Source organism: Egretta garzetta, unplaced genomic scaffold (assembly GCF_000687185.1).
Source record: "Egretta garzetta isolate BGI_Z169 unplaced genomic scaffold, ASM68718v1 scaffold42, whole genome shotgun sequence".
NCBI classification, from domain to species: domain Eukaryota; kingdom Metazoa; phylum Chordata; class Aves; order Pelecaniformes; family Ardeidae; genus Egretta; species Egretta garzetta.
Genome location: NW_009258782.1, coordinates 863459 through 875458, shown reverse-complemented (window position 1 = coordinate 875458; position 12000 = coordinate 863459). Strand labels below are relative to the sequence as shown.

Genomic DNA, 12000 nt, shown 5'->3' with positions numbered 1-12000 from the left:
AGCCGCGGGGACAGCCCCTGCCTCTGCTCCCCGCGCAGGGGGAAACCCAGAGCTGGAGGCAAGCGGGGGTTTGATTTTGTAACGCTTGTTCCCAACACGTGCTGTCGTTGTAAGCCCCCCAGGAGCACATCCCACAGCACTGCCCCTTCAGACTTCCCTCGCAAATCTATCTTTGGAAAAGCAGAAAAGCCTCACTTTAATTCCCACTGGAAAGATGATGCCGGGCTTTTCTTCTCCCCCCTCCCCCCAGTATTCTCGCTCTTTTTTTCCCAAAATGGTTAAAATTTATCTCCCTGTGCCAGAGCACTTTTTTCTGCTCAGCTACTTTTGGTATTTTGGGCTGTTTAGTGGCACCATTCTTGAGATTGAATCCATCTGTTTGCTATCCACTCAGGGTGCTCTGGGCTCTCAGCTGGATGTCAAGGGTGCCATGGGAAAAGAGCATGAGTACCGGTTAGGCTGAAATGAGGATCAGGATTCCTTCTCATTCCCATTCCATGTGATGCCTGGTTTAAACCACATCATAGAAAAATAAAAATAAAGCAGTGAAATGAATTTGAAGAAATAGTGACCACTGCTAAAAACTGCCCCTAACTACAGCCCCCGCCAAACATATAAATTGCAGGAATTATATTTTTCCAGTCTTTTTCAAGGAATGATTTCTAATAGAGGTGATGTTTTTATTGGCTGGGGTTCTCCTTTCTTTTCTTAACAAATAAAATAAAAATGACATAATCATGTGGGTGAATTTATTGTGCCTGGAAGCGAAGAGCTAACAGTGCTGGCTGGAACCCAGGAAAAGTGCCCAGGCATCACGGGGATAAATCGCCAGGCTGTTTCTTGTGCGTCCCTGCTTCCCCTGTGCCTGCAACCGAACGCCAGGCTTGTCCCTTCCACCCCAGCCGTAATTCGTATCTGCTCGACGTCCTTTTGCGACTGCCACTGAGCCAAAAACCCTGCTCCTGCCAGTGACGCGGTGGCTGGGGACAGCACGGATGGGGCTGAGCTGCTGCCTGGGATGCGCTGGGCATCCGAGGTGACCCCCCAGCTAAGCTGTAGCATCCCCACGGATGAAAGACTAGAAATGTAACTGTTATTACCAAGAAACTGCAAAAATACAACCAAATTGAGGGTTGTTGCTATTCATTCTCCACACACCCTGGATTATATCAGTCTGAAACAGTAAAAATACCGATGTTAAAAATGGATGGAGCTTGTGTCTCATGAACAAGTCGAGTCCGTGATCATCTGCCCTCCAGGAACCGAGATATTTCTAGGAATATTAATCCTGCTCTGGCACTTGTTCAAGATGCCGGTCGTGGTGTAAGACCAGCCTAGCTGCTCGTCAAGCTGGGCCACTCAACTCCAAACATGGTTTGAGCTCTTTGGATTTAACCTCATCCACTGTTAACAAAAATTTGAATATTTTCTATCTCCTTCTTTTGGGAAAAAAAAAAAAAAATCCCCCAAACAAAACCAAACATCAAAGTGGCAAGTATAGCAGAAGGCAGCCTAAAAGGCTTACTTCAAAGCTTCAATATCAGACTCCTAAGCAAGAAAAACACAAACTGGACCCAGATCAAAATTTCACCTAGACTTGGAGGCGTTTGGATCCCTGGGCCGCGGTTTAACAGGCACGTAAATCCTCAAATTCCCCCGGCTTCTGCTCTCAGCCCGGCTGAATCCCAGCTTGAGACTCCCACTATTTCCAGGGAGAGCTACCAAGGGCTTTATGGATTTAAATAACTTCAGAGCAAGCCTGATCCTCACCCCAGCCCGAAAGCTTGGCGGGGCTCCGAGCTGAGCACATGCAGTGCCCCTCTGCTCCTCCCCGTCCCACGGAGCCACCGTGCTCAAAACCCCAGGGGAAAACTTTGTGTTGTGCTTTTGGGCTGCTCCGAAACCCTGGTAACAAAACCTCATCAGGAAAACAAAGCTCTGGAGGGTTTCACGGTCCCTTTTTAGCCTCTCTTTTCTTTTTGTCTCATTTTTAACTTCTAATGATGTCACTGTCGAATTTACTGATTATTATGGGGTTTTTTTTTAAAGAAAAATCCTGAAGAATTTGAACTCAGAGAGAAACTTGAAAGGCTCCTGTGCGTAAACATCCATCTGGTCCCTTGCATGTTCATCTGAGGTAGTGGAACCAAAACCCTTCTGGGGGTGTTTGTTTTGCTGTCCCTAGATGTGCCGACATGACGGGCAATTAATCCAGCCAGGATGTTCAGCGGGGATCGGCAGGGCTCCGTCATTCAAATCTGCTTTTAAAAAGAACAGGAAATGTGGGGTTTTTTGGTTTTTGGGGTTTTTTTTTTTGCAAGGAACCTCTATGATTTCCATACAATGCCGTTGCATTTTGAATTGAGTGGATTTTGGGTAAAAAATGCTGAAAGCGCTATGAAATTAGTACCTGGCAAAGGACGGCTCAGCAGACAGCTGATTGCGGCAGGAAATGATTTCAACTCGTCGGTTTGGCTTTCAAATTGGATTTAGAAGACAAGCAGCTGAAGCCACTTGAAAATGGATTTGGGGGCCACTTGAACTTTCTATCGTGGATGAACCCAATTTTGTTCTACATGACAGCCAACCCTCCGTGGTATTTCACCAGCAACGGAGGCTGCTGCGCTTCTAATCCTGAACACAAAGAAATGGAAAGACCTTAAATAGCTGAGAGGGGAAAATGAACCCATTCAGGGCAAGAAGATCCTTCTTAGAACTGACCTTTCCCCTTTCTTGATAGAAACTTTGTTATTTACTTTGCACAGGCAGCAGAGAGTTGCTTCCCTCAGAGAGCTCGCAAAAACGCTGGAAAACAGCCATGAAAATTCCGCCCCCCCCCCCCCCCCCCCCACAAATAACATTCCTCTCCTTTTTTTTGATAATAAAAATAACTGATCTCTAACTGGCCATTAAAAATTAAAATAAATGAACTTGCTCTCAGCAGCAGGAGAGTAGACTCCTACTGCAAGGCTTAGCAGGCAGAGAGCCAGCTGGGGTGGCTTTAACCCCCCGGTGTCCCCAGGGGGATGAGCCCGGCAGCGGGGCTGGGGTGCGGACGAAGGCGTTACTTACTCGGGACCCTGTTAATGGCTCGTAGCGGCCGAAGTACCCGGACAGTGCGGATCGCAGACAAGCTCACGTTGTGTCCATCCAGAGAATACTCCATCATGCTGCGGGGGAAAGAGGCAAGGCGTCAGGATGCGGGATGCTCGGTCTCTGGGCTTGAAGGTGCTGGGGCTGCCGCTGCCTGCGCGTTCTGGGAGCCATAGCCCAGGCTTGCAAAACCACTCACTCTTGTGTTTGCAGCTCAAAACGTGCATCATGCTGCTGGTGGGGGATATAAGGGACATCTCAGCCTCTAAGAGACTGAAAATGCCCCCAGGAGCAGCGACGGTGCAGGGACCGTCAGGCAGACGCGCTCCCAGGCTAACAGGCTGCAGGTACCACATCGGAGAGCAGCACTTGGCCCGACAAGGTCCAGGCCACAGAAATTGGGGTGGGAGGGGGCCCCCAGCTCTGTGCTCAGCTTCTGCAGCTGAGCTGCTCTCCCTTTCCATTAGTGTATCGCGCTCCGGCCGGCAGCGCATCCACAGCCTTCCTGGGGAGATTACTGCACAACACCATGCAGCTCAAAGTCAATAAGATATTCCTGATATTATACCCCCCACTAGCACCCCAGCGTACTTTCACGCCAGCTTATCTCTCCCCTTATGACAAAAATGTGAATAACCAAGCTGACAAATGACGCTAAAGTACTTGGGTTTCCATTTTATGGTTAAGAATAGGGAACATTTTCTTTTTCATGCTCCATCTCCATTTCACATAAATACTTCTCTCCCAGGCTGGGAAAGATGTTAAGTCGAGTCGGTTTTCTTGCTCTTTTATAGCAATGAGTGGCAAATATGTGTAGTGTTGTTTTTTTAATGGGGTTATGGCTAGTTAGCATGGCTGTAATTACAATTTATGAGTTTGACTACGGGGAAGCACTTGTAAATATGTCACAAATCTCTCACCACGCCTGTTCAAACAACATAACAGCATCAAAAGCAACCCTGTGAGTAAGCTGTTGGATCCCATGGAGAAAGAGCTTTTGTTTTGGTTTGGTTTTTTTTTTTAAATAAACAAATAGATATGGAAGGAGGAAAGCAAATATGAGCTGAACTGCTGCAACCAGGTGCTTCAGCGGATGCTTCATTTTCAGTTGATGCATTCTGCAGCCAGCATGGACCAAAATCATTATGTGGCCTCAAGAAGCAGCAGCTGAATGGACTGAAGCAACAGCCGACTGGATTTCAGGCGACAGCAGAGGGAAGTTAGGCTTCAGGCCAGCCAGAGCATCATTGTCCCCGTGCCCACGTTCTGCTCTGCCGGAGCCTTACACTTTGTGTTTGATGCCTTGCCTTCCTCTACAAAGTTTAATTGGGAATATCATAGAATCATCGAATGTTTTGGGTTGGAAGGGACCCCTAGAGGTCACCCAGCCCAACCCCCCTGCAGGAGCAGGGACACCGCTAAGCAGATCAGGTTGCTCACAGCCCCGTCCGTCCAACCTGGCCTGGAATGGTCCCAGGGTGGGGGCCCCCCCCCCCTCTCTGGGCAACCCCTGCCAGGGTTTCACCACCCTCAGTGTAAAGAATTTCTTCCTTATATCCAGTCTAAACCTGCCCTGTTTTAGTTTAAAACCATCACCCCTCTTCCTGTCACAGCTGGCCCTACTAAAAAGATTGTCCCCACCTTTCCTCTGGGCCCCCTTTAAGTACTGAAAGGCTGCAATTTTCTCATGTTTGCTTCTCTTCTGCCTTTCTCCTGCAGCTGTTTGGTGTAACCCCACTATACCACTGGCATCGCACTGAGGTGACTTGGGCCCGTGAGCCTTAATTTGCCAGGCAGAGGCCCTGGTGATTTTGAGCTGGTTTTAGTGATAACCTTCCAGAGGGTATTATTATTTTTTTTTTTTCTGAAGCAGTTAGTGAGTTTATAAATCAAAACCACCTTAAAGCTTGCACGTAGGAACTGAGCCGAACACAATGAATAGCTTTAAAACTCAACACGGCATGAAAACAGGTTTTAAATCTAACGTGTGTTCATTAAGCAGCCGGAGCAGTGGGAAGCTGCCCAGAGCCGCATGAAGGACCACACAGTGGGAAAGCCATGGGAAATGCCCGTTCACACCTGCGTCGAGGGGCCTGGGGCCAGCACCAGGTGTCTGCTCTACACAGGCTTTGCAGGAATAGCCAAGGTGTTGTTTAACGTCCCCGAAGCGAACGGTGCCGAAGCCCGAGTCTGTTCGCTGGCGTGGGCCCAATACAGCACACTCACAATTTAGCGGGCGGCTGAGTAAGTGGGTTTTGGTGTAGCTGCTACAGGTTTTGAAGCACTAACAGCATGTGAAAGGAGTACGAAATGCTCCCCTGGGAGCTGGTTTCCTACTCCAGAGAGCACATGTGTTAAAGGGCCAGCTCCTGGGGCCTCACTTTTACTTGGCCCTTGGAGTTTCAATAGGGCTGATAAAGGATGAATAAGCCAGGATTTAGTCTAGGAAACAGACTTTCTGACCCTGACACTTTGGATTTCCGTGATACTCCATTTAGGATTTGAAAGCAAGTCTCAGGGGGATCTACATCACCTGCCGAAGCCAACCTGAAATGCTTGATGGATTCCAGATTGGGCCTTCTACAAGCAGGGAAAACATTTGAAAACTTCATAAGAAAGTCAAAGGTTTCTTTGTCAAGGCCAAGCTTGAGGTCCTGTTCTCATATCACACTTGTAAACCAAGAATGCCCTGCAAACGCCCGACAGAAACCTGCTGGAGCTGGAAATTTTGGGTATGCAGGGACCAGAGGTCTGGGTGGACTGGCACTTGCGAGCCGATTCCCTGCAGCCTCTGGGTGCTGAAAAAAAAAAAGAGGAGGCACAAGCCTTTGCGATGTCTTCTACCATGAACAGTTTCCAGTCCTTCAGCTGTCAAGTTGGAGATGTCCAAAGCATATCATATGAGCCTGCAACATCTCCGGGGACTGGATGTGCAAGAAATCTCTCTGGTTTCAGCTCCTGTGGACAACATTTTTGATGCTTGGGAAATGCTTTCAACTTGGCTGCTGGACAGACTGAAAGGCTCTAAGCTCCATTTGGTCTGAAATTTTCCAGGGCACATTTCTCAGGCAAGCGAAACATGAAAGGGCTTTCAGTGCTGGAACAAACTTCAGACGCAATCTGTGGCTAGAGGCAGAAGATATGTTTATTTTGTAGTTTCCCTGATTACCCCTCTGCTCTCTTTGGTATACGGGCTAGCAAGCCAAATCAGCTTATTTGAGGAGACCGAATGGGACAAACAAAGCGGCAGCGCTGCCTATCACTTGTTTCCTTTCTTATCAGAAAAAAAGCCTTTTAAAAACTTCACCACATCCATCCACTTGCTGGAAAAAGCAACTCTTCTTACTCCAGTAGCATGCTCCCTGCTGAAACCACCTCCAGTTTTAGGAGCAGACACTGGATCGAACGGTGGTGGTGGTGGTGGGGGGAGGTGGTGAAGAACCCCAGCCCATCGCACAGCTTCTCCTTGCCCTCCACCAGTGCTATCGGCCAGCCCAGCTCCCAGCCCAGCCCCTCTTTTGAGAGATGGGAAATAATGTCACAGGTATGGCTCAAATGCACCCAAATCATCTGGAGATGGCTCAGGATCAGGCAGCAAAGGGGCCATTCCTCTTCTCATCTTCAGCCCGAGTAACGCCAGGCTGGCAGCAGGGCTTCCCGTCGGGGTCTCCTGCTGTTTTCATTCTTCCCAGATCTCTGCCAGCCACAGAGGGTGGGGAAATGCCCTGGAAAACCACCAAATTGACTCACCAGCCACCTTCCCCCTCATCCTAGGTGCTGCGTTAATGAAGATCCCGGTGCCAAACCTGGCTCCGAGCAGAGGGCTCAGCCTTTCTGCCTGCACGGGCCATTTTATTCTCCCGCTTCGCTGGGATGAGCTGTTTGACGATGTGGGGAACCTCTGCTTGCCTGCAGGTTCAGCGTGGGGAACCACGGCTGGCATGTTGCTGATGGACGGCAGATTTCTGATCCTGAGTTTCCCCTGCAGCCACAGCCTTGCTCTTCCCCTACTACTTCTGGCTTAAACTCTGCACTGGCTTTGGAAAGAAAAAAATAATTAACTGCTTCTTTCGTTGTCCCTGCTGTTCTTCCGTGGGCTGCAACCACACACAGGTTCAAAGGAAGCTCTGCGCAGGAGAGCTCATGTTTTATTCAAACCAGTAAGGCCATTCCTAATTGTATTCCAGACAAATAACATGGAGCACAACAAAACTCCATTAGTGCAGTGAAGATTGTACATCACTAATGCAAGGGTAAAAATGCCCCAACATATTACAGGAATGTTCTAATTAACCCCAGGCCGGTCATTATAAACCCAGGAATTCAGAAATAAGGCAGAGCTCTGTAATTAAAGCAGTCTGTTCCTTTCTAGAGTAGACTGAGCAGGTAAGAGAGCCTGGGGTTTCTAAAATCCATTTATTTATAGTAAAAAGTTTTAGACTCGCCGAGCTTTTAGTCCACTCAGTTTTGACCTACGTGTGCGAGGGAATCAGTGTCAAAAGCACCTGGATCTTCCTTGTATCTCTTTATTAACACACCCTGCCCAAAGAAGCAGCTGTGGGAGACAGTATTAAAATGTAAACCCAGAGAAGTTCACAGGAGGCATTTGCCTGCGCTTGTAATTTGGGTCAACTTCTGGCCAGCTTCTCCCACTGGGATTTCAACCTTCTGAACCAGATTTTTGGGCGAGATTCTCCTCATTTGGCCAATCTCTACCTCTCTGCCTCACTAACGGTGTCACATAGCAGGAGTGGGGCTGAGCTGCTGTGTGCTTTTTCCACCCATTCTGGAGATGGACAATTGGCCATCGCAAGGACTAGATCAGCGTGTGCTTGATTTGACAGAGATGACACTGGCGGAAAGATTGCAATCAAAAACCCGGTGGCTTTTGCCCTGACATTCATAACCCACCCCATAACCTGGCGTGGTTGCCAGAGGTGAAACCAAATGAGACTTCATGAGACTTTGCCTTGGCTCGAGCCTGGCAGCTTTCACAAGACGTTACAAAAACCAGCCAGGACAGCCTACGGATTTGGCTCTCTGGGATTTTCTTGCTTTCACCGCGAAGAGCGAATTTATGAGGTTTTGTTACTGACCCCGCCATCACGATGAAGAAGTCCAGGCGATTCCACGTATCTCCAAGGTAACACTTCTGCCCGAAGATCCCCAGAGCCACCATCTTGATGACCATCTCCACCGCAAAGAAAGCGAAAATGAAGTCGTCAAATGCCTGGAGACCAGTAAAAGATTATTACAGTCAGTTCTGCCGTGCTTTCTTATCAAGGAAAGGGAAAGCAGAGACATGAGCGCTCCCACCACAGCCCTGTATACCCTGGCAGATGCTACTGGTACCAAAGGGCCACCTACCAAACTCCGAAATAAAACCTGCAGTACCTGATGGGTGATGGCAACCCCTGGGCCCAGCTCCTAGGAAGCATTAGCAGCTTCTATTAATCTGCTGACAAAGATACAAGGACATGGCTGTGTACCGGCTGGGTGTGTTTCTTGGCATTTAAAGCCTACACGTTCAACAGCAGCTTGTGGTTGGGTCCAGGAGGTCTCAGCCATTTGCAGTGGAAGCTGCGTTTCCAAACTGGGCAGCTCATATCTCCTAGAAAGAATGTGTCCAGGCTAACGCAAGGGGATGTGCTTCACCTCTGATGCTTCACGGACTCCTGCAGGGACCAGGTTCCTACCCACAGACCCAGCCACGGCTGGCAGTGAACGTGCACGTGAAGCAGAGGCTGAAGCAGTAACTGCACCGGCAGTTCTGCTGCACGCGAGGAACGACTGGAGCGGTTCCTCGTGGTGCAGGGGCTCAGGGCATCCCACTGGCAAGCCTGTTTGCCCAAGCACAGGATGAAGGTCAAAATTTGGGGATTTAGATTACTGTACAAACAAGAAGTGAAAATAAAGACGCGCAAATTAATCCAGCGCTGCCCCACAGAGTGTGCCTCAGCCTTTACTTAAAGCATGGCTTCTGTAGGGTAGCGGGGACATGGACAGCTGTGATTTCTCCAGCCTTCCTGGAGGCTACATGTACATGCATGAAATGTGGCTGTATGTGAAGATACCACGAAAGGGACTCTGTTGTAAATGCTCTTCTACATGTTGCCTGAAAACTCGAACATCAGGAGATACAGATTGCTTTTAAATCACATGCAGAGGCTTCGTTGTTTTGAGTAACAGACTGGATAAAGCACGGGAACTTCTCAATCTACAGACACGACTGCTGCTGTCCAAACCACTCTCTTAATGACCACGCTCCTTGGTATTGTGCCTGTGGCACTTCCAGTGAGTGAATTAATGGTCAAATGAACAGAGCATCCCCATGGCAGCCAAGTTCCCACCGCGCATCCATGTACCTCTGCGTGGCTGCACGTGAGCACCACCTTCTCTGGCTGTTGGCTTTATCAACCAACCTTTCCCTTCCTAAACTACGCTGAAGTTTTGCTCCATTATTTCAGTTCATTTAATAACTGGCATCCGAATGCCTCCCTAACGGAGTTCAGGCTTTTCTAAACTCATGTTCTGGCTTCCATCCCCTCCTGCAAGCTGGGACAGGATGAGGGGTAACCGTGGCTTCACATGCAGCCCCCTTCTGCCTGCAAACCCTTCGGGATAACCCTATGGGTTTTGCAAATATACGTTGTAATCATTAAGGTGGTATCAGAAACCAAATTTAATGCCTGGGCTCCTCGCAGACGTCTAAGTGTCTATTCCGAAGAGAACAGACCATGCAAACCATGTGTTTGCAACCTGATTAAATTATGAAAAAATAAGAGGCAGATAAGGAACAATTCAATAAGGTCACCTCCTCATCCAGGCAGGATCCCCTTTGTCTGTCTGGGCATTTTGGCAGGGATGGGCATCCTCCAAACAAAGTCTCATGTGGGTGAATGCACGCAGAAAAACGGCAGGCATGTGGAGGGTAACTTTTTGGGAGAGATCGGCCACTTTCTGATGGGCTCTCTGGGGGCAGCTTAGCCCACAGCTGCCTGCAGCGTGACATTTTCTGGTGCCACCATCCCTGAGCCTGACCCTCTGAGACGATCCCTACACTGGATGCCTCTGGTGGCAACAGTTTCTCCAAAACTGATCTTGTTCCGCAACAAACCTACAGTGGCTTCTCAATTCACCTGGTTTACTTGGCTCTGCATTTAACAGATCCTCTTTTAAGGTCGAAAGAGGGTTTGATGATAAACTCATCTATTCCTGGCATCTGCAGGCAGTTCTGGACCCATCTTTGAGGAGAGGCTGGTTGGAAGGATCCCACTGGCCTTCCTGCATGGCTGGAATGCCCAAAGGGAAGTAAAGCAGCAGATCTGTGCAGAATTCAAACGAACCAAGCCCATTACACTACCACACATCGGTAGTCCCTGCCTAGGTTGATGTAATGCATTAGAAACAACAAAAGTTGGGTCCAAGCCTGAGAACTGACTTGCTGCAGGAAAGCCAGTGCCAAGGTGCAGCCCACGCACCAGATGCTGCCGGGATGTGCTTCCAAAACGAAGCCTTGCGGGCATATGGCAGTGAGGGGATTGCCAGGAGACAGCGAGGGATGAAGTGATAAGTAAGATACCCCCCAAGCTTGGGGTGGCCAACAAACAAGGGTCTGGGAGCTTTGTACACGTACGCATTTCCCAAAGGCCAGTTATCCTGGCACTTGGCCACGCTGCACTTCTGGTGGGCTCCTCTGCGGAGGAGCGCAGGCACGGGCCTGTCCCATGCTTTTTTGTTTACGAAGAAGGGAATGAAATGGCAAAGCCATGGGTACCACATTGCACAGACCAGACTGCAGCAATCCAAGAGATGCCGGCAGTCACCCAGCTGCGGTGGAACCGACTGACTGCGAGTGAGAGGTTCCCTGTGGCATTGGCCATCCTGTAACTGAAAAGTGTTCAACAGCTCCAGCGGGAGCTGGATGCCCAGTTTTGAGCCCCCCTACTCTTATTAATTGTGTAGAGAAAGGATCTTGCTGGGATAAGTCCAAATCAGTCAGCCTTTGGGTCTCACCTAGGGTCATGGCAGGAGGTGTCCCCAGAGGACAGCCTTAGCATGCCCAAGTGTGCCTTATTGGAAAAAAATCCCTATGGGAAGGGCTTTCATGGCTGGATCCTAGGGAAAAGGCACAAATGGGGGTTCCACCTCCCAGGATGCTCACCCCCCTGCAACCCGCACCTCCCAGGCAAGCAGGGCAGCATGGGCTCCTTACCTCCAGGATGGTGCACCGCTCCGACTGGCACTCCACGTCCTCGCAGGGCTGGAACATGCCCAGGGTGACGCAGTTCAGGAGGATGACCAGCATGCTGACGTGCTCAAACCAGGTGAGAGGAGGGCGTTAAGGAGAGCACACGCTTCAGCGGCCATCGGGAGGGGGGAAGCTCAAGCACCATGCTATCTACGCATCAAAAAGCCTTCGCTCCTCACACAAGCACTAAAGAAAACACCGCCAAAGATCCCAGATTTCCTAAGGTTTGAAGTTTTTGACAACTGAGGAGAGGGCCTTAGAAAGGGCAGTCCTTTTGAGATGAAGGGACAAAGGACGCCTTTCATTTCCTACACAGCAGCAAAGTCACAGAAGCACAACCAGGCCCATGGCTACGCTTTCCATCCCAGGCCCTCCACACCGCCATCCTCTTCTGTATTTCATGTGTGCCCAGAGGCAGCCAAGAGCATGATTGCCTCTGCCCTCCTCCCACAGCAACTTTCATCTCCAGATCTCAAAGGGTTTTACCAGTAAACCACCCCACATGTCCACTAGCATGAACTTTTTCATTACCAAGCTAAAGAAAGCAAGACAAAGAAAGATTAATTCATTCAGGCACCACCAGAAACCCGGCTTGTGCCTCGTTCCTTGCTCCAACCAGTGAGCTTGCTCTCCTTGTTTCCATCTCGAGTCATGGG

At 49.4% G+C, this 12000-nt stretch overlaps 1 protein-coding gene across 1 annotated transcript in view; it reads right to left on the bottom strand.

The window, feature by feature from the left end:
- The window catches only part of LOC104135730 (voltage-dependent T-type calcium channel subunit alpha-1H), a 126499-nt gene extending 115086 nt beyond the window's left edge, over window positions 1-11413 (bottom strand). Inside the window, 3 exon segments of the mRNA XM_035889125.1 lie at window positions 3073-3170; window positions 8190-8323; window positions 11309-11413. Coding sequence (XP_035745018.1) covers window positions 3073-3170; window positions 8190-8323; window positions 11309-11401 — 325 coding nt within the window. The 5' untranslated portion in view covers window positions 11402-11413.
- Between the last annotated feature and the right edge of the window lie 587 nt (window positions 11414-12000).